Here is a 22,443-nt window from a genome sequence, read left to right on the forward strand (position 1 = left end):
AGAGCCTGAGGGTGGGCCAGGGGTCAAGTAGGGGCTGAGGACAGTGAAATGTGGGTCACAGAAGGTGATGCATCTGGTTGGCTTGTGGAGTTCTGTTCTCTGAGTATCAGTCACAACCATTACCTCTGTGACCAAGCAGCTGTGAGATCTGAAGATGACCCCAGAGACCTTCAGATGAAGCCTGTGGGGGTCCCCTCAAGAAAGGAGGGTAGAAAGGTCTGAGACTCCTCCCCCTTCCTTCCGCAATAACCGAACTCCAGCTGCTCTTGGTTTGGGGAGGCGCTAATATGAGGAGGGTAGATGGTTAGTAAGGGGGCCTTCCATTTACACAGCCTCTGGAAACGGTCATCCATGCTAGGGTGGGACTTCTCAGTGATGTGGCTGCTTTAGGGTCACCTACAGTTCTGTAACACTGACCTACATCTCTATAAGTAACCCCTGATCCACACTTCTGTGGGTCAATTACTCACTGGATTATCAGACTGGGATTGCATGGGATTGTTCCTTGATCTGTTGTCAGTGTCCTATCTGGGATGCGTAGGTGTGTGTTCCTGTCACCCCAGGACAAGTCACACAATAGGCTGCAGACACACTCAATGGCAAGTGCCACAGAGCCTCTACTTTGAGCACCAAGTGATGTCACCAGGGCATCCCCAAGTCCTAGGTGCTGTGCTGTTTATCTTTAACTGTCAACCTGGCACAACCTCGAATCAGTTAGGGAGAGAACCTCCGTGAGGAATTACCTAGATCAGATTAGCGTGTGGGCATGTCTGCAAGGGATTGTCTTGATTGTTGATTGACACAGGAAGACCCAGCCCACTGTGGGCAACACCATTCCCTAGGCAGAAAGAGTTTAAGAGAGGGGAGAGCTAGATGAGAGCAAGCAAGCAAGGACAGATTGATGCATTTGCTCCTTCTTTCTTTCTTCTTTCTTTCTTTCTTTCTTTCTTTCTTTCTTTCTTTCTTTCTTTCTTTCTTTCTTTCTTTCTTTCTTTCTTTCTTGACTCTTGACTTTGGATATAATGTCACTAGCTGCTTCAATCCCACCTGATTTCCCTGCAATGATGGGCTGCGTGAGCTGCCATTGTAAGCCAAATAAACTGTTTCTTTCTTTGTGTTGCTTTTTGTCAGGAGTTTGTTACAGCAACAGAAAGAAGCTAGGACAGACGCCATCTCAAGGGGACAAGGTGTCTAGGAAAGGCCTTTTTCACCCACAGGAGATGTGTCTCCCCCTGGAGACCCCATCTTTCCTGGACAACCTTGCTCAAGATGGGGTCCAAGCCTAGGATCTGTGTCTAAACAGGTGAAATGGAAAGAAATGTTGCCTCATATCCCAGTTTAGATTAGGGACACAGGGTGATAGCAGTGAGCCCTTTGGTATAGAGGAAAGTGACCCCAACATGGTGAGCTGCAAGGCCTTTGGGGTCACCCACTACAGGCCAGCGGGGTACTCAGAGGGAAGGGCTGGCGGGGAGGCCGGAGGTGGGCTGCCTTCAGACCTCATCATTGGTGCACACAGATGGCGTCTCCCTGCCCTCGGGCTCAGGCTCATCCCGAAGTGCCCGCCCCAGCACAGCACCCAGGGATTCCTGCAGCCTGTGGCTCTTCTGGCTGCCCACGAGGAAGTAGATGACAGGGTTGGCACTGCTGCTCAAACATGAAGAGAAGCGTGACAAGCAGATATACAGGAGCCTCCCATCCTCCGGCAGTCCCACCCAGTAGAGTAAGAACCAATAGATGCCCAGGGGCAGAGAACAGGTGAGGAAGACGAAGACGGAAGCCAGGATGACCACGAAGAGCCGACGGGGTCGCCGTCTCCGCAGCAGGGTGTTCTTCCGTACCTGGATGAGGAGTATGGTGCTGGACAGGATCATGACGGGCATGAAGATCCCCAGGATAAGACTGCTTAAGATCATGTCCACCTGAAAGCATTGTTTTTTATTGGGATGCCAGAACCGGATGCAGAAGAAAGAAGCCAGGAAGTTCATCAGCAGGGCCAGTGCCCAGAGCGCACCACATACCACCGATGACAGGTTCCGGGGCCGGTGGCACTTATACCAGATGGGGAAAAGCACAGAAAGGCAGCGCTGGGTGCTGATGGCCGTCAGCAGGCTCAGGCTGGCCGTATAGGCAAAGTACTTGATTCTCTTCATCCCCTCGTAGACTCTGCTGGAGGTGCTGGAGGTGAACAGGGGCCTTGTTTCCAGGCTGAGCAAGGATGCCATGCAGAGCAAGAAGAGGAGGTCGGCCACCGCCAGGTTGAGGACATAAACACAGAAGGGAGACCTCCGCACACGGAAGCTCAGCAGCCAAATCACCACGCTGTTGCCAGCCATCCCCAAAACACAGGTGACCATGGCAAGAAATGTCATTGAAAAATAGACCCAGGTCACAGAGGTCATGGTGGGGATGATGGTCAGACCTGGGGCCAGACTGCTGTTCCGAGTGGAGCTCATTCCTAAGGAAGGGAAGGGACCCGTGTTAAATTCTGGGTCGCCGGACCATCGGACCCATGGGAACACTGAAATTCTTCTTTAGGCATCCCCAGGCTCCCACTGTGGCTGAATCTGCCATAGAACCAGACAGACACCAACCTGTTAAATATACTCCTCCTCAAGTTCCACCCTCTCCCGGCCTGAGTTTCTTTATCTTTTGTTGAGACAAGGTCTGTGTAACCCAAGCTGGCCTCAAACTCCCTATGTAGCTGAGGATAAGCTTGAATTCCTGATCCTCCTGCCTCAGCTTCCCAAGTGCTGGGGTTCAAGCTGTATATCATCACACCCAGTGTGGTGTTATCATTTTTTTAAAAAGTTATTTTCATTTTATGTATATGGGTGTTTTGCCTGCACGTATGTATATGTACCATATGCATACAGTGCACTTGGAGGCCAGAAGGGCATAGGATTCCTTGGAACTGAAGTTATAGTTGTGAGCTATGCGGGTGCTGAGGACCAAACCCAGGTCCTTTGCAAGAACACCAAGTGCTCTTAACCACTGAACCGTCTCTCCAGCCGCCTCTTCTACCTCCCTTTCCTCACCCTCTTCCTTTTCCTAGTTTTATATGGCTTCTTGTACTTTTTTTTTTCTTTTTGAGATGGGTATCGTGTAACCCAAGCTGGTTTAGGAGTCCTGATCCTCTACCTCCCTCCCCATTGCTGGGGAGGGCAGGCCATGTGTCTCCGCACTGACGTAACCTGATTTTGTTCCAAGCACCTCTGTCTCCACTTGTTTTACTCCTGTGGTTGCTTTTGTGTGTTGTTGTTGCAGTTATAAAACAAGCTGGAGGTGTGACTGTTCCTCTGCCTCCAGAGCAGTTTGTGCCCTGGAAGATCAGCTTTCTTTGAAGCCTTGGCAGAAGGCAAAACCATCTGGTCATTTCTGTGTGTGGGACTGGACATTCAGAGCTCCAAAACGAAGCTCCAAATCCCACTGTTAGTGTTTTAGGTCTATTCAGGTGTACATCTCTGCTTGAGTGTCGTTTGTTAATATAAAAAAATATTCTTGCCTTCTGGGTTCCCACTTGTCAGTATAAAATTTGCTATAGTATTCTCATATTTTCTTGAAACATTTTTAAGATTTATTTTTTTTTATTTTTCTTATGTGTGTGCATCTGAGTGTATGTAAGACACGTCTGTGGGTGCTCACAGAGACCAGTTTGTCAGATCCCCTCAAACTGGAGTTACAGTGGTTGTGAGCACCTGGCATGGATGCTGGGAACTCTCAGGTCCTCTGCAAGAGCAGGCAGCAGTCTTAACCAGGAGCCATCTCTCCAGCCCCTTCTATTATTTTGTTTTTGAGATCCGGTCTCATTATGTAGCCTTGTCTGGTTTAGAATTTACTACGTAAATCAGGCTGGCCTCAAACTCACAGGAATCTGCCTGACTCTGCCTCCCGAGTGCTGGGATCAAGGTTGTGCCACCAATCCAGCATCTCATAATTTTTAAAACTACAATTTTCTGTCATTTTTTTATTTGCTTGTTTTCTTTCTTACTTTGCCAGAGGTTTGTTTTTCAAGAACTCTTTATAAAACATTTTCTTGGTGTTGGGGATTTAGCTCAGTGGTAGAGTGCTTGCCTAGCAAGCACAAGGTCCTGGGTTCCGACCTCAGCTCTGGAAAAAAAAAAATGTGGGCGGTGGTGGCACACGCCTTTAATCCCAGCACTCAGGAAGAATTCAAGGCCAGCTTGGTCTACAAAGCCAATTCCAGGGAAGGCACAAAGCTACACAAAGAAATCTTGTCTCCAAAACAAAACAAACAAACAAACAAAAAACCCCACCAAAACCAAACCAAACCAAACCAAAAAAAACATTTTCTTTTAATTCAGTTGTTTTCCTCTGGGGGTGGGTGCGGGTGGGTAGGTGTCGTGTATTCAAGGGTCAGAGCCGACTTCCAGGGGATGGTTCTCTCCTTCCACCATGTGGGTAGTCAGGGGCATGAGGTGGGGGGACTTCCATGCCCTTTCCTAGAACTCTCTTTATCAAAAAAAGATGGAAGGGAGGCCCAAGTGGTACTAAGGAAGAAAGGTGCTTTGGAGAGAGGGGAGCCTGGACCTGGACCTGGACCAACACAGAAAGCTTTTGTTTTGTTTCTGAGACACAGTTTCATGTAGCCCAGGCTGGCCTCCCTGTGTAACTGAGGACAACCTTAAATTTCTTGTTTTTAATTACACTGTGTGTTTGTGCGTGCGTGCGTGCGTGCGTGCGTGTGTGCGTGTGTGTGTGCGTGTGTGTGTGACCTCCACATACACATGACTCAGCAGGTATGTGGAGGTCAGAGGACAATGTGTTGAGGTCTGTTCTTTCCTCCGACCATGTGAATCGTGGAGTTGAACTCAAGCTGCTACACTTTGCAGCAAGTGCCTTAACCCTGGAGCCATCCAACTGGCCCAGCCTCAGACTCTGTTTGAAGCCATTTGGTTTGTGGTCACTATTACAGCAACCACGGGGAGCACACACTGCAAAAGCAGAATGCCACGATTGTCACGGCCACACAGCTGCACTCCTGGCGGTTAACCCTGAACTTAGGAGAGGGGAGAATGAGCCCTCACCATTGAGGCCAGCAGCGGGCACAGTGGGGACTTAAGAGCAGGTAGAGCCACCCTCAATGGCCTTCTCTTCTAGGTCATGGCCAGTGCCTGTTCCCATCATGTGGGGAACACACAGAATTTGGTTGCTGAGTGCTTGTTGGACTCTTGTGGAACCATGGATCAGTCAGTCTTTTGGGGGCCTCTAGGATAGCTTCGGGTTACTCCAAGAACTTTGAACCTGAGGCTTGCTTGCCCTTCCCCAGCAGAGCTGAGAAACATCTCGACTGCTGCTCTCCTCCTAGTGGAGGGTGACTACGCCTCTCAGGAGACACTCTGGCCAGGGGAAAGGGATACTGCTTGTGCCATGAAAGTATCACCCATGTCGCTGGGATATTTGGCCTTCTGATCTGGGATTGGCCCTGCAGCCCTGTCCCTTGGCTCTGACAGGACGATAGCACTGAACTTCAGATACAAGTGCCATAACGTTCATATATTTCCATTCCTCAGCTGCTGAGCGTAAAATAAATATTTCTGATTTTTTTCCTGGCCTCCTCTCTAGTTGTTATTATTACACACACACACACACACACACACACACACACACACACACACACACACTATACCCATACACATACCACACACACTCACCACAACACACCACATACACACACACCACACTCACACGCACCACATACATACATACAAACATACAACAAACAAATACAACAACAACGTTCACACCACACACACACACACAATCTGCTGAGACTGTTCAGTGTTGCTTGTATATAAGTGATATGGGGTCTGACCACTTATTATCAGATTATCCATTGGTGGGCTCCTCCCATGGGGAGACTGCTCTTTTCTCTCTCTGCATCCCTTAGGTGCCTGTAGTTCTTTGTCTGGAGGTGGTACTCTGTGAGACTTTCCCTTCCAAGCTAGCATTTCCACTAGTGTCGGCCTTATTCATGTCTTTTTTTTTTTTTTTTTTTTTTTTTTTTTCGGACAGGGTTTCTTTGTGTTATTTTGATGCCTGTCCTGGAACTCACTTGGTAGCCCAGGCTGGCCTCAAACTCACAGAGATCTGCCTGCCTCTGCCTCCTGAGTGCTGGGATTAAAGGCATGTGCCACCACCACCTGGCTATTCATGTCTTCTTTAGGCAGCCATATTGCTGAGGTATCATGGTTGAACCTCCCGTGAAAATATTTCTGATTTTAAATTTTCCTGGGCCATAATGAACAAACAAATAAATAAATGTTGAGAGCATTTTCTTGGGCTGGGAACATGATTAGTTTTCAGAGCAATTGCCAGCATGCAGGAAGCACTGGATCCATACTGGATGTGGTAGCACATGCTTGCAAGGCTGAGGCAGGGGGATCACTAGTTTGAGATTAGCATGGGCTTCTTATAGAGTTCCAGGCCTTGGGCTGGAGACATGGCTCAGCCATGAAAGGCTAGGCTCACAACCAAAGATAGAGTTCCAGGCCTGGGTTACAGAGCCCAGATCTCAAAGAACAAAATATCAAAGAGAAGGAAAGAAAAGAGAAGAGAAAAAAGGAAGGAAGAAAAAAGTGGAAAGAAAGAAAAGAGGCTGGACATGTAGCTGGGCGGGTAATGCGCTCGCCTGACATGCTCAAAGCTGTGGGTTCCTCGCCAGACTTACAAGAGCTGGGTGTGGTGGTTCCCAGCTGCCGTCCTAGCACTTAGAAGGTTGGATCGGGAGCAACAGAAGTTCAAGATCTGAGTCCAGCCTGGGCTATATGAGACCTTGTCTCAAAACAAACAACCATCTTTTCTCTGTTCACAGCCAAAAATGAATGGTCCAAAAATGAGACTGAGTTTAGAGTTCATTTTGACATTGTGATCTCTCTCTCTCCCTCTCCCTCCCTCCCTCCCACCTCCCTCTCTCTCTGTGGGGTGGGTGGGTGGGAGCAGGGGGGGTCTGGGTGGGATGGGAGCAGGCGTGGGGTAGGTGGATGGGGAGCAGGGGTTGGGGTGATCAGTGTGGGTGATGAGCAGGGGTGGGGTGTGGGGTGGGATGGGAGCAGGCATGGGGTGGGGCCGAGAGCGTGCTAAGCTAGCTCTGCCTTCAACTGTTCTTTGTCAGCTGAACCTTAGAATGCAGGACTGTCTGCCAGCCTTAGCAACCCATTCTCTAATAATCATGTGAATCTTTGTTCCCAGTGTCCTGTTGTCCATTTCTTATTGCTCTTGAGGTGTCTCTAGAATATAGACAGATAACCGCCCTGCAGCCTTAGTTTAGAAGGTGCTGTAGATGACCTATGCAGAGGGCAGAGCACAGTGTGTTGAAATCTACCATGTGAATTCAGTTGTCAGGCTGAGTTTCATGACTTCCAGCTCTGTCTCTTCCTTAACCAGGTGCCTTGCTCTTCCCGCCCTCAGCCTTGGTCTGCTGTTACCTCTGGTCTCACTTTACACACTCATGAGCCAGTTTTCAAAGCCCGACTAGAGAGACTGAGACACCAGCCTAGGTCCGCAAGCTGCCCCTGAAGGGCCAGGCTCTCATTGCATTCTAGTAGGTCTTGAACTGCTATACCCTTCTGCCTCCACCCAGACGGTAAAAAGAAATAAGCCTTCAGGTGGATCTCTGAGTTCGAGGCTAACCTCATCTACAGAACGAGTTCCAGGACAGTCAGGGCTACACAAAGAATCCCTGTCTTGAAAAAAAAAAAAAAAAGAAAGAAAAAAGGAGGAGGAGAAGGAAGAAGAAGGAGGAGGAGGAGGAGGAGGAGGAGGAGGAGAAGAAGGAGAAGAAGAAGAAGAAGAAGAAGAAGAAGAAGAAGAAGAAGAAGAAGAAGAAGAAGAAGAAGAAGAAGAAGAAGAAGAAACAAGCTCTCACCTGCTCCCGGATGTGTCAATCTGTCCTTCTGCAAAGGGTGCTGATCCCTCTCGGCTCTGCTCCCGGAGGTGTCTACAGCTCTCCTGGGCCTGGGGTTTCAGCTGCTTCTGCACTTTCCTGGGTCAGTTTCTCTTCCACTAAACAAGGCTGCTCCTGTCTGTCTCCTCTACTCCCTGCCTCGTAAAAGCCTTGATTTGGGGGACCTCTCCGCAAGAACCTTGGCTCCCTTTGAGAAGTGTGAGAAGGAGCCCCAGATATAAATGCAAGAAGGATGCCTGCCCACTCCTTGGAGACCTGGACCCACAGGAGCCTAGCTAAAGGCTAATGGGCCTCCCAGGCATGGCCCTCCCCTGATCCACCCAGGTCCCCCTTGAGGCTGGGGGCTTTTGAGGATTGGAGAGAGGACCACCTCTTCCGGCATCATCCTGGCAGCCTGTCCCTTCCCAATGCCTCAGAGCATTAGCAGTCCCATCATGAGTCTGGGAGCTGGGGTGGGGCCTCAAAGAGTGGGGGTTCTGTGGGCTGGGAAAGGCCATTAGGAGCTCCAATATGGTGGGATTGCTCAGCTAATGTACTTACCCAGCTAAGCTTGCTGAAGGTGGGGAGACACTCGATGGGGAGTCTGCCATCTTATTCTGGTACTTGTGAGTTGAGTGACTATGGGTTCAGGCAATCTCACTGAGCCTCAGAGTCTTCACCAGGGGTTGGTTATTCCTCCCTGACCCTCTAAATCCCAGTGAGAAGTGAAGACCACACACATGCTCTTGGCCCTGGATGGTGACCCTTCCTCACATTTCTGCTGGGCCTCAGAAGACAGGATGGAGGCTGAAGTCACCTGGGTCCAGAAGTTCTTGGGACACTTGCACCTAGCCACACCTGAACTTTTTAGTAGTATAAGCCTATGCAGATGTGTGTGCTTTTTGTGTGTGCATGAATATGTATGTATGTATGTATGTATGTGTATATATAAGTGTGTATGTATGTAGGGCTGATGAGATGGCTCGGTAGTTAATAGTGCTTGCTGGCCAGGTGTGGTGGTGCACACCTTTAATGCCAGTACTCATGAGGCAGAAGTTGGCAGCTCTCAAGGCCAACCTGGTTTGCAGTGTCGAAAAACAAAACAAAGCAAAGAGTGCTTGCTGACTTTGTGGAGGATCTGAACTCAGTGCCCAGAATCCATATCGAGTGTCTCACAATGATTGGCAACACCAGATCCAGAGGGTCTGATGCCTTTTTTCTGACCTCTGAAGGAAGCTGCACACACAGTTCGTACACACACACACACACACACACACACACACACACACACACACTAAATAAATCTTTAAGATGAAATGTAACACGAACTGAAAAGCCACCCTTCTCCACCTTCACACACTGGCATTGCAGGCACACACCCCGGTGCCTGGCTTTTTATGTGGGAGCACATGGGTGCTGGGGAACAGAACTCAGGTCCTCACGCACGCTTGCACAGCAGGAACAGTACTGACTGAGCCATCTCCCCAGCCTGGGGTTTCATTTTATGCCAGGATTCTTTTATTTAGTTATTTATATTATTTTTAAACTATGTGTATGTGCGTCTACCGGTATGTGGGTGTGTGCGCGTGAGTGCAGGTGGCCACAGAAACCAGAAGTATCAGATCCCACCCGCCTCCCAGGAGCTGGCTGGGACTTAGCTCATGCGAGTGTTGGGAGTTGAACTCAGTCCCTTGGAAGAACAGTCATGCTCATAACCACTGGGCCATCCCTCCCTCCCATCCCCTGTGCCAGAATTCTTAAATTAAACTCCATTTTTTTTCCCTGTATCAGCACATTTTTGGTTCAGAATCTTTAACCAGTGGCCTGGGAGATGGTCCAGTGGTTAGGAGCACTTACTCTGGGAGAGAACCCAAGTTTGGTTCCCAGCACCCAAGTTTGGCAGCTCACAACCACCTGTAACTCTAGCTCTGGGGGAATCAATGTTTTTAGGGCACCTGCACTCACATCCATAGCCCCTCCCCCATATACACACAAAAAGTAAAATAAACCTTTAAAAAAAGAACAAGAAAATAAACTTGGGCCAGTTTAATGCCTCCTTCCCAGGGCTCCTCTAATGGGGAGGAGGGAGGAGAAGCTGTTTCTAGATCCAACGGGGGGGGGGGGAAGACAAGGGACCTAGAGAATGTTACTTGAAGCTCCTGGTCCTGGTTCAGCAGTCTTGAAAGCCAGGGTCCCTTCTGGAATTTTCTGGATAGGGGTCACTAAATTTCTTTACCCAAATCCCGTGCACTACCAAGATAGATTAACAATGTTTCTGTCCTAGATAAAAACCTGCTGACGGGGCTGCTGGACAATCGCATAAAGCACAGGTATGGGCTGTTGTCCTGGGCTGGGCAGGCCAGGCACTGGATGGCTGTTCAGTGGCTCGGGAATATGTGGATGGATTTGATCGGATGTTCATTAAAGCTCCAGTTTAATTAATTCCAAAGGCTTTAAGAAATCATGTGCCCAAGTAGGTGAGTCTCTCTCGAACTGCCAGGAAACTCCAAGCTGGCAGCTGACTCATCCAAGCAGAGTTTTCCGTGAGCTTTGGTTTTGTAAAGTGCTCCTGGCTGCTTCTGAGTTCTCCAGCTCTCAGCTCCCTGCTGGCTCACAACAGAATGTTTTTGCACTCTGTGGTTGGACGCCAGAAGTTTGCCAGAGCGTTTCCCTAGCTTTGTGTCTTTATCGCCAGTCTGTCTGAAGGCCCCTTTCCCAGGCTTACATCTCTCTTCCTTCCCACGAGAGGAGCCCATCTCAAAAACAGGTGGATGACTGGCAAGGTGGCTCAGTGTGTAGAGGTGCCTGCTGCCAAACAAGATGACTCCCCGAGTTTGATCCCTGCCACAACCACGGTAGAGAGAGAGAGAGCCGACTCCCACCAACCGTCCTTTGGCCTACACATGTGCACCCACTACCCACAAAGTGAGTAAGTAAATGTAAAAATTTAAAAATAAGGTGGAGAGTGGTAGGGGAAGACACTTAACGTTCACCCCTGGCCTCTATACAGACGTGCGTGTACACAGAGGCGGGTGGGGGACAAGAAGAAGAGGAAGAAGAAGAAGAAGAGGAGGAAGAGAGGAAGAGGAGGAGGAGAAGGAGGAGGAGGAGGAGGAGGAGGAGGAGGAGGAGAGAAGAAGAAGAAGAAGAAGAAGAAGAAGAAGAAGAAGAAGAAGAAGAAGAAGAAGAAACGGAGGGATGGAGAGAGGGAGAAAGGGAGGGAGGGGTGAGCTTTTAGAGAATGAAGCCAAGTTATCTGAGAGCCCCCCCCCCCCCAGGCGTGTGGCAAAGCCATATCAAGGCTGCAGAAGCACCTGAATCCCTTGGTGAGGTGGGAGATAAGGAGAGGGCTGTGGTAGCTCACAGCCATTTGCCTTCTGCCAAACACCCATTCTTAGACTGCAAGCCAGCCAGACCCAACTGGGTTCACCTGGGACTGTGATGGCCCAGTCTACTCCTGGCATCTCCCAGAATCTGACTCCTAACATGTTGCTGATGAGAGACATCAAGACCAGAGGTCACTGTGAAGAGACTCACAGTGACTGTTTTGTGAGCTCTGACTTCCTGCAAGTGGTGTGAGCAACCTTGTAGAGACACGCAGAAATCTACATGGAAAGATCAGCTGGGAGCCTGTAAGCACAGCCTGTCCCTAACAATCAGCCATTGCCCTGATCACTGGAGCTTGGGATTTAGCCGGCTGTGTGTGCATGTGTGCACATGTGTATGCATGTATGTGCATGTGTGTGGAGGACAGAGGTCAACATGTGGTGCCTTCCGGTTTCACTCTCCACCTTCCTTTTCTGAGATCTCTCACTGAACCTGGAGCTTGCCAATTTATCTAGACTGACCTGCCATGGAGCAGGATCCTCCTGCCTCTGCCACCCAGGCCTGGGATCCCAGGCACACCTCGCTATGTATGCCTGGCTTCTGACATGAGTGCTGGAGACGTGAATTTATAGCAGGAACTTTGCCAACCGAGCTGCTGTGTGTTAACATATGCCCACTTCTCCTTCCCTGTCTTGTGCTCAGATGCATGCCACCACTCCTGAAGTCCGGGCACGGGTGGCCCACGGTCCTGTGGCTGCCAGGTGGCAGATCTACTTTCCTGAGCTCACTCTTGATCTTTCCCTTGCTCTCTCTGACAGCGGGGGCCTCTTCTTGTTTGTCTTCGCAACGTTACCGGGTGGCAGGAAGTATAAAAGGCACTGAGTGCTGTCTGCCCTGTATCCCTCCTCCACTCCGCCTGTCTCCGGGTCACGTGCTGGTGAGAAGTCCAGCTTAGTAACAGCCTCGCGGCCAGGCAGCACCTTAATAGGAGCTGTCCCGTGGTGGAGAATGGCTTCGCTCTTGGCTCTCGGGGAGAAAAATCTGCAGTATTTGGGGAGTCCTGCCTTTGCGAACCACCCAGAAAGAAGGTGGCTTGGGAGAACTGCAGGAAACCCGTCGTGCACCTGCGACTACCACTGCCCGGCCCCTCTGCAGCTCACTTTAATAATTGAACAGCGGAGGAGGGTGGAGGAAAGGGTGGGCCTCCGCGGTTTCCATCCACTTAGTCCTCTTGCTTCTTCTCCATTAGCACAGAGTAGGGGTCTGGGGAAGAGCAGAGGAGCCACCTGGGCTAAGGGTTCATGGGGTAGCAGAGAAAAGCCTCCTCTTCCGCAAGACTTGGATGCTCTGCAGAGAATCACCCCACCCTCCACTTCAGCAACCCCAGGGTGGGTGTTGTCTGTACACAGGCCCTAAGTTAGGAACCCCGAGTGGGATCCAGGTGGGGAGGCCCCTTGTGGGGGCACAGCTCACTCCCAGGGGATTCAGGTGTGAGGACTGGGGTGGAGGCTCTTAAGGAAAGACTTCGCAGGAGTGGGGGTTGACTGAGCTCTGGGGAGCCAGGAGACTCTAGGTGGCCCCTCAGCCAGGTACCCCCAGGCCTCTGAGAAGTTTCTCCCCACATGACACTGAGATCATTAGTATTTTTCCTAGCTGTGGACTTGCCCATTCTCCATGCTCTATCGCAAGGGTGGAGGCCACAGACTCCCACCCCTTGTCTCTAGGATTCTCTGAGCAGGAATGCAGAGGGGCAGAATAGTAGACAGCCTCATCCAGGCACAGGTGAGGGGCAGGTGGCCTTGCATGCCTGAAGCTCCTGGTGTCACCTGCTCTGTCCCACCATGAAAGCTCTCCTTGTTTTTTTTTTTTTTGTTTTTTTTTGTTTTGTTTTGTGTTTTGTTTTTTGTTTTTTGTTTTTTCGAGACAGGGTTTCTCTTGTGTAGCTTTGCGCCTTTCCTGGAACTCACTTGGTAGCCCAGGCTGGCCTCGAACTCACAGAGATCCGCCTGCCTCTGCCTCCCGAGTGCTGGGATTAAAGGCATGCGCCACCACCGCCCGGCGTAGCTCTCCTTGTTTAGAGGAGAATAGGTAGCTCGTGGCCTGGAAAGAACAGATCAGTGTGGCTGGGATGATGGACCATCAGGGACATGACCTTGAGGAGTTAGCTGCTACCCTCATGAGTTACTGCTACAGTCCCTGCCCTGGGATTGTGTGGCCTGGACTAAAACTCAGTGGACTCGGGGTGTGTGGCTAGCATGTCTAGCACTGGGTGGGCATGCTGCTCACTCCTTCCCTGCCCCCGCTGCCCTCCTTGGCTCCCTGTGAAGGAATGCAGCTCCATTGGTGACACATCCTCACAGACCACAGAAGCCCAGGTGTTGACCGAGTCAGGTAGTGTAGAAGGCAGCCCAGAGGTGTGGCCAGACAACCAGGAGGTCCCAGAGCAAGAGCAAAGGCCACCCACCCTGGACTCCAGCTGCCCTTGGCTGGCCTCACTATGGAGATACAGAGAAGACACTGGGCAATGAGCCTGCTTCCTTGTTGCAAGATTTTAAAATGTGTATTGATATATACTTTATTATCTGTTATAAAACTTCCTTTGGCTACACAGGCCACCGTGCTGGATGACAAATGACACCGTGGTGGCAGCTCCCAGGGGGCCAGGATGGAACCAGATCCACTTTGAAATGGGCACTGGAGTGTGGGGACTTAGTAAGGAGCTGCCACAATGGACCACAGTGGCCTGAAAGACACCGAGTGTGTGGTCAGCTGCCCAGAGCTGGCTGGGGGTGTCAGAAAAGCAGTTAGCTACCCAGAGTGGCAAAAGGTCCTTCCTGTCTCACACGGCTTGCCAGGGCCAGGTCCTACCCCATTAAAGTCACCAGGTGACTCATCAAAGGGACAGGGACTTGTCTGCAGGCTACAAGGCAGGTGGACAGGACCCTCTTCCAGATAGCACCATTCTCTCGGGCTAATTCAGACGCTGTCTTGGGAGGCTGGACGACGACTCCTTGCAGGTAGACCTGAGGCTGCTGTCCCGGTAGGGGTGACGGTGACTGAGTCACGTTTGAGGAGGGATGACTGAAGAGGCAGGAGGTGGCCTCCTGCTCACCTCCACTGAGGAACTTCTGTGGAGGAGGGCCCCCGCCACACTGGTAAGAGCAACTTTGGTACAATGAGTCACAGAAGCAGAATGGCCGGGGAGCAGAGGCGGCAGGGTCTGTCCACAGGTGGCTGCTCAGTCTCTTGGCCACGCCTGGCAAGAGGCAGATGCCTTGGGCTAGAGGCAGCTCTTCTCCCCGGTGGCACAGGGGCAGGTGCCCTGCTTCTTCTGCTCTTGGGCAGAGTGTCTCTGGAAGCTACTGGCCGCTCTCTGCTGCGGCCTTGCCCCAGACCCTGGCCTCTCACGATGCATTGCCAGAGGGGCACTGCATCTCCATAGTGACTGTGTTAGGTGTGCTGCTAGCCGTATCCCCAGGCTCGGCACCATCACGTAGAGCCCGCTGGAAGACTACCCTGAGAGGTTCCCACAGGCGCTGAGACTTGTCCCTCCCAGCCAGGAAGTAGACGATGGGCTTGGCGCTGCTATTGATGCAGATACACAAGTCAGTGACGTACTCGGGGAAGGGGGCCGGGATCTGGAAGACCCAGAAGAGGAACCAATCGATTCCCAAGTAGATGGAGGACACAAGGAAGACAGAGACAATAGCCAGGACCACGTGGTTGAGCTTGGCAGAGCGCTGGCGGCGCCGTGCCCGGCACTCCACATGCAGGATGAGTGCCAGGCAGGGGAGTACCATGAGTGGGCAGAAGAGAAAGAACAGCAAGATGCCCAAGGAGATGTCCATGTTGCGGCAGGCTGTCCCTGAGGCCTCTCGGCCCAGGAACATGCAGAAGTAGTTGTGGATGCTGGTAACCAGGAAGGACAGCAGCCAGAGCAGGGCACAGACTCCAGCAGACAGGCGCTTGGGCCTCTGACGCCAGTACCAGGTGGGAAAGATGACGGACACGCAGCGTTCGGTGCTAATGGCCGGCAGGAGGCTCACACCTGCGAAGAACGTGCAGAGCCCCACGATCCGGGACACCCTGCGCACATAGTCAGGGAAGGACCCCAGGAAGGCCCCCGTGTTCAGGAGGGCAATCACAGCCTTGCTGAAGAGGTAGACCCCGTCAGCGCTGGCCAGGTGCAGGAAGTAGATGGAGAAGGGCGTCCTCTTGATGGAGAAGCCGAAAAACCAGAGGACCAGGCCGTTACCCACCAGGCCACACAGGCAAAGCAGCAGGAAGATGTAGTTTGTGATGGCGGGCGGAGGGGGCGTGGCTATCTGCTCGATGGTCAGGAAGCCTCTGCTGTAGAGCTCGGAGCCTCGCTCATACCAGGACACATCTGTGTAGGTGCAGAGGGGACACATCTGTAAGGCTGTCTGCCCTTCCCTGGCCCTCGGCAGGCCTGTTCCTCTACCTGCTTCCATCAGCTACCCAGGAGGCAGCATCTGCCAGATCTCTGCCTGTGGAATGACTAACCGCAGAGGCCAGAGCAGAAAGACCTCGGGTACCCGCTGATGCTAACACTGGTTCTCAGATTCTAGAGCCTGCAGGACGGCATCACCACAGGATGACCAGACAGCAGCCCTGGGCTGCCCACAGGTCCACTGGGTTCAAATGTCCAAGACAACAGAAAGCAGAGGGATGGGGAGATGGCTCCGTGCATAAAATGCTTGCTGAGCACTCGTGAGGACCGGAGTTCAGATCCCCAGTCTCCCTGTAAATGCCAGGTGGGCCCAGTGGCCCTCCTGTAATTTGAAAGGGGATTTCCCAGAGCAAGCTGGCGAGATTGCTTACCTCAGCCGGCTCTGGTTTTAACTGAGAGACTACACACACTCACTCCACACACCTTCACACAACACTCACACATACCTCCCACACACCCCATACTCACACACCACACACACATTCACACATACCACACATACATACATATACACACACACTCACACAATACACACAACTATATACACACACATAACACACACACACACACACACACACACACACACACACACACTTTTTCAAAAAGGACTGGAGATAAAGCTTGGTAGCAATGCTTGCCCAGCATGTGGGAGCCTGGGGTTCAATCCCCAGTACTAAATAATGAATCATGGAGGGGATGGTAGATGTGTGCACAGTCTGTTCTTGTAATTTTCTAGTAAATTGTTCATATGATGTTTCAACTTTAAAACATGAAAAATACTTATTCCTAAAGAAATAAAATTACTGGTAAGGGGTGGGGGTAGGGAAAAACAAAAGACCTTGGCCACAGCTGGAGTAGGACTGTCCCACAGTTGGACCAGAGGACACTGGGGCTGAGAGTGGCTGCCCTCTGCTGGACCAGGGCTGCCTTTGGGGGTCCTAGGGGTATCCAGGAGGGAGAGGCTTGAGGTGGTGGTCATTCTTCAAGCTTCAGGGAGAGGCTCAGCATTTTACAACTGGGCAGGGTAGAGGAGCTCACCCCAGCTGAATACCAGTCCTGGCCCTGAGGGCTGAGCTGGCACATAAATGCATGAGGCTGGGTCAGGTCTCAGAAACTGGGAGCAGAGACACAGTTGCAAAACCAAGGACACGCCTTCCTAACAAAGTAAGTGGCCTCTCTACTCTAGCCAGAGGGTATGGAGGACCTGTGGGCGGAGTGATAGTACCTCCCTTCAGTCCCAGAGAAGCCATATCTATACATGGCAACATGAAAGAGTTTGATATTTCTGGGTTCACATTTTAAAACAACTGTGTGAGCCAATAATGTGAGCCAGTGACACGCTATTGTGTTTTCAGGGTTGTCTTGATCCCTCCTTTTTAGTGGCAAAGATTGCCCTCTGCACATTGCTGCCCTTCCCTCCTCCCTGCAGACATCACTAATCTATCCCAGGACTCTCTCCTTAAGTCTGGTATTTGTTTTCATGGTTCAGGGAAGTAGGAAGGTTCTAGGGGCAAGATCTTTCCTGCCACCTTACAAATGGCCTCGGCAGAAAGCTGGGCCCTGAGAAAATGCTTTGTGTGGACATTCTCTAATGCAGAGAAGTAACCTCTGGCCTGGCTGTGTCAAGAGGAGTTTACAAACAGGAACTAATGGTGCTGGCTAAACTCAGAGAGACACTGTATTGTCAGGACAAGTGGGGTTCTGCTTTCTACCTGTCCACCTCTAAGAATTTATTGACTAACATCTCCTGTCCATCCCTAAACCTGCTTAGCTTTCTCTCTGATCCCCTTCCTTGGAGTTGATCTGTTGTTGCTCCAGGCCTCTGAGGGCCGACTCAGTGATGGAGAATCTCAACTCAGATGCAGAACCCTGTCCCATGAGGACCAGCTCAGCATTGGGCGCTGGCCTTCTGGGCTGGGCAGAGCCCTCTGTGTATCACCCAGCTGGAAAAAGTCTACAGTCCCCCACTGGGTGTTGGGGGGGGGCACTGGTGAGTCACTGGGCGGGAACTACTATTTACAGTCCCACACTACCTTGTGAAACACCACTCTGCAGCCTGCTCCCTTCCAGGGCCTTATCTCCCTCTTCTCTAGGGACTTTGAGATGCCCCCTAGCATGCCCAGTCACTGCCTCCTGGGCTGGCATCATTCCTCAGTGCTTCCTATGGGAAGGAAGGAAAGGACCAAGGACATGGCAGGGGTAGGGGGTGGGAGGATGGGAGATGAGGAGGGGGGTTGGAGTCAGTTATCCTGACATAAGCCTTGATTTTCTCAAGTCTAGGGGAGGCTGGGATAAGGAAATAAACCAGAGGAGTTCCCAGCTTAAGAAGGGAAGTCCACACTTTTCCAGGGAGAAGCCAGGTCCAGCCCAGGCCATTATCCAGGCTTTAGGTGGGGCTAGTGCCAGCTGCAGAGTTTACATTCATGGCTCATGCTCCCAGACTTGGGGCAACACTTGCTTCAGGTGGCCCAGAGTGGTACACACAACAGAGACAGGACCACCATGGAACCAGCAGAGGCTCTCTGGCCTGGTCTGACCATAGTAAACAACGATCGTCCCATCTCTGCAGGGAAAGGGGGAGGGTGTGAAACCTTTCAAAGCTGAGAAACCATGACCCAAGGACAGCATGGAAAGGGACTTCCAGGATGCCTGGTGCCTGTGTTTGCCTCACTGATGATGATCACTGACCTCAGGGGAACCAGTTAACCAGGGCCGGGCCACAGAGTCCAGATGTGCTTGCTGACCACTGGAACCCAGGGCTGGAGGGCAGGCCTGGAAAGTGGGCTGTGTCGTCCCTCCCAACTATACCCTCCACGCACCAGGGACCTCCTGCCTGTGGCACTTGCCTTGTTCTGGTTGGTAGAGTGAGCCTCCCACGAGCAGTTTCCGGCCATCTTCAAGACTTCGGAGTCCAGGCTCCCGTTGGGAGCTCACAAACCGATGTCCCTGCCTGGCAAGAGCCTAGAGAGAGGGTAAGAGTAAAGTCAACACCCGTCTCCTCAAGAGCCTCTCTACCTCCCAGCCCACCAGCGCTAGCCCCCAGGCCTTCGGGCCTGTGGTTCTCACCTCCGAGGAAGGGCTACCCTGGCTCCCTCTGAGGTGGGGACTCGATGCCTGTCCTGCCCGCCCTGCCCCTCCTGCCTGTGGGCTCACGGTCAGACCCTGGCTCCTGGAGCACCACTGCCACTCCCCGGGGAAGATGCTCTCTCCTTTCTCTTCCCATTGGACTGCAAGAGGTCTGGGCCAGAATGTTTCTAGTAACTTCGATGATGGGTTTCCTTGCATGCACGCCTGGAGCACCTCCTTTGTGTTCTGCTAAGAGGCCTTGCAGTCAGTCCTAGAAATGGGTGATAGGGGGCAGATTCTCTCTGGGAGAGGGGCTTCCTGGAGGAGGAGGCTTTGTCTGGGTCTTGCTCTATCATGGTCCTCATCCTAACTCTGGAGTGGGTGTCCTTTCCTCCCTTTTGTAAAAGACAGGGTCTCACACATCTCCAGGCTGGCCTTGAAGATGACCTTGGATGTCTGATCCTCTTGCCTCCATCTCTTGAGTGCTGGGATTCCAGGCTGAACCACCACAGCTGGTTTATGTGGTGCTGCGACTCCAACCCGGGGCATGCTAGGCAAGCGTCTACCAATGGAGCCACATGCCCAGCCCTTTGTTCCTTTTTGATGGTGGGCTTGGTCCCAGAGACACACTACTAACCGGGGCACATAACGAAACTTTGAAGATCTGTGTACTTCCAAGACCCGGTGGCTGTCGCCTGCAAGGTTCACTTGGAGGAAGCAAGCCAAGAGGTTGCTGTGGTGGCCCTGGGTTCCAGACTGGATGTAGAGAAGCAAGGCTCAGCCTCATTCGGCCAATCTGGAGGCCTGGGGGTGTGTTGGGTGACAAGCGAGGGCGGGGGACCCTGCTTGAGGCTGGTCCACCCTAGCTGGCAACAGCTCATCCAAATATCCACTCTGGGTCTCCTGGAATTACGCCCCATCCCCGGCCTGCACTCTGCCCTACAGGTGGGACGCCTGAGGCTGTGACTCAGGACACAGCCCGGTTACAGGCTACCAGACCCTCCTCTCCCAGAGCCGGGATGTGGGTAGCGCACTGCTCTACTCCTCATAAATTCCTTCCTCGAGCAGGGCGGATCCCCAGCCGCCACAAGCATAGCCACTGCCTCCTCCCTCCTGGATATGTGGCCCAGGCAGCTGCGTCCACCATTGGCTGCTGGGAGTGTGAGAGTGTCCCGTCCGCTTGCTCGAGTGAGCACTCTTTAACTTTAGGCTGCTTTGCTTCTCTGGGAGCCAAGGAGCCGGGTGGGGTCTTAAGCCACACCCCCAGCCCCTCATTCCTATTGGATGGTGTACAGAGGCACGCTCCTAACCAGGGTTCTCAGAGCCCCTCCCGGCCCCTGGTTATCCCGCCGGCCCTTTACATGTATGTTCCTTCTGGTGCGTTTGTAGCCCGACTAAGAGTGGCTCCTCGTGGGGCCTGCTCGCGAGTCCCAAGGGGCAGCACCGTATAAGTAGGCATGAGTGATGTTTGTGCAGAGAGCTTGCAGATTGCCCCCTCCCACCCAGGCGTCATTCCGTTGCTATGCAATGGGGCTAGCCCAGGTTTTCCGGGTACCTGCACCTCCGGAGGTAAGCATCCACTGCACCCTCCCTTGCTGTCACTCTTCCAGACACCTGCTACTCCCAAGTTTCTCCCCAGTGATGCTCTGACTCAGGGGACATTTCATCCCTCCAGGCTTAATGCCTACTAGACACATTTCCTCTGGGACAGGTGAGTATGCTCCCTGATCACCTCGGTGACTGCTTTGATCTATATATCTGGTCCCTCTCCTACCCCAGATCATTTGCAAAGTGATTCACTCATGCAGAGAGATCCAGAAAGCCAAGTGGACCCCAGATGGGCCATATTAAAGACATGTGTGCAACGTGTACAGGGATGCATTGAGTGCATGTGTTCTAGCCAGAATCTGAGCCGGGACAGAACCGACTTCACGAAAGCTGAAAGGCTACCTTGTCTGTACCCTTGGGCCCTCCCCTCAAAACAGCCTGGTGGTTCACCTACTCACCTGCTTGGACTGATGGATGGACAGACCAGCCCTAAGGTAGCTCCCCAACTCATTTCACTTCTTCAAACCCTGACCCAGCCTCTCCCTTCATTCCTTAACTATGGCTTGGTCTGTGCACTGGCCATGGGCGGGGGCAGTCTGCTGCTGTCCTCAGATACATAGAAAGCCTGTGTTTCCGCCAGGACTCAGGTCCCTGCTCATAACCTGACAGAAGAGGCTTCTCTACAGGGAATGGAGATTTGGCAGACCTCTGGCAAACAGCTTCATCTGAAGGCAACAACAGCACCAGGCCTGGCTGGAGCAGGAGAAGGTGGGCCGGTCAGCTGTCCGACCTCAAAGAGCTGTCCACTGCTGTCCTCATGGCCAGCAGCATGCCTGAGAGCAATGGGAACCAGAGCTCCATACTTGAACCATTGCCCACTGGGTGTTCCCTTCAAACCCTTCCAGAAACCAGGCTGGGATGTAAAGTTGAAGGAAGGATGGGGAGCCCCCCACCCTCAGGGGGACAGGATGGGAGCTGGTATTGGAGGATGTCTTGAGGCTAGGGGTAAGGCCAGCTGAGTGGGTGTCAGGGGATGTCGCCCAAGAGGGGAGCTCTTAAAGCCTTCCAATATCCCAGGGACACTCAGAGCTGTGGAAGGGGTGGGACAGGTCTTCAGAATGGGGACAGCTTCACTCCAGGTCCCTGCTCAGAGAGATGGGACTTCTGAAAGCTGCCGGTCATTACGATGCCCATTTCCCTGCCTTGAGGATGCCAATCTCGTTTGCGTGGCCTGCTTAACCTCCACCCTGCAGCCCCTGTCCCCAGTCTCCCTCCCCCAGTTTCTGGGTCCCAGAGTGCTACCTGTGGCTGTCCTGATCCTCCGAGGCCTTCCCTTTGCAGAGATCTTCTCCCAGCACTCCGAGCTTGCTGACCCACAGGGCAGCAGGCTAGCCAAGTGATGCCTGGAGCCTTGGAAAATTTGGGCTCAGGGTGGAGGACGAGCTCTCACCCGCCTGGCCTGTTGGAGATGGCTTTGGAAACAGAACCCGCCCCAAACCCAATTCCAGGCCCAGCAGAAGGGGGAAGGGAGGGCAGGAGGAGGAGAAAGAGGAGGAGGAGGAGGAGCAGGAGGAGAAGGAGGAGGAGGGAGAGGAGGAGTATCTGAACAGTGATGAGGCTTGAGGAAGGAATGCCCAGTTCAGGAGCCTCCCCCCATCCCCACTGGGAACTCATCTCTGCCTGGTGACGTCACGCTGGCCTGAGCACTGGGGCTGGAGTCCAGATGTTAATACCTCCCATATCCTGCAGCCTCAGAGGGTTGCCCCAGTAGAGGGAGCTCCGGGCTGTTCACTCGCCTGGTGCCTTTGGCCTGCTTCCAGTGGGCATTTCAGGGCATGCAGTGGTGGGGGTGGGGGATGTAGGGGAATGTCCACTCCCTTGTTTGAACTGACTCAAAGCCTGGCACAGAGAAACCAGGAAGCAGCAGGCGAGGGACCCCCATGGAGAGTGGTGGAGAACTGGCAGAGAGAAGGTCACACAACCCAGATGGCACCAACTCCCCCCTTGCCACCCCAGAGTCTTCCTGGGGGCCTCCTGGGGCCTATGGAACCAGGAATTCCCTTCTCTCTAGCCCTAATATCAATCAGATGTCACAAATGGAAAATCACAGCCCTTGCTCACTTGG

The 22,443-nt window shown here is 52.5% G+C and overlaps 2 protein-coding genes across 2 annotated transcripts; both read right to left on the reverse strand.

Moving 5' to 3' along the window:
- Positions 1 to 1,493: 1,493 nt before the first annotated feature.
- On the reverse strand, positions 1,494 to 2,456 carry Mrgprd (MAS related GPR family member D). Its single transcript, XM_028872533.1, has one exon. It carries the CDS (start codon positions 2,454 to 2,456, stop codon positions 1,494 to 1,496), a length of 963 nt encoding a protein of 320 aa, XP_028728366.1.
- An 11,311-nt stretch (positions 2,457 to 13,767) lies between these two features.
- On the reverse strand, positions 13,768 to 22,076 carry Mrgprf (MAS related GPR family member F). Its single transcript, XM_028871491.2, is given in 4 exon segments — positions 13,768 to 15,593; positions 15,596 to 15,620; positions 18,551 to 18,665; positions 21,621 to 22,076. Coding segments are annotated over 3 exon segments (1,029 nt in total). The 5' UTR covers positions 18,599 to 18,665; positions 21,621 to 22,076; the 3' UTR covers positions 13,768 to 14,637.
- Positions 22,077 to 22,443: the final 367 nt, after the last annotated feature.

This window comes from Peromyscus leucopus, chromosome 1 (genome assembly GCF_004664715.2).
Source record: "Peromyscus leucopus breed LL Stock chromosome 1, UCI_PerLeu_2.1, whole genome shotgun sequence".
Classification (NCBI taxonomy): domain Eukaryota; kingdom Metazoa; phylum Chordata; class Mammalia; order Rodentia; family Cricetidae; genus Peromyscus; species Peromyscus leucopus.

Bases quoted from the DNA above. Each gene is read 5' to 3' on its own strand.
- Mrgprd (XM_028872533.1), bottom strand. From the start codon at position 2,456: ATGAGCTCCACTCGGAACAGCAGTCTGGCCCCAGGTCTGACCATCATC.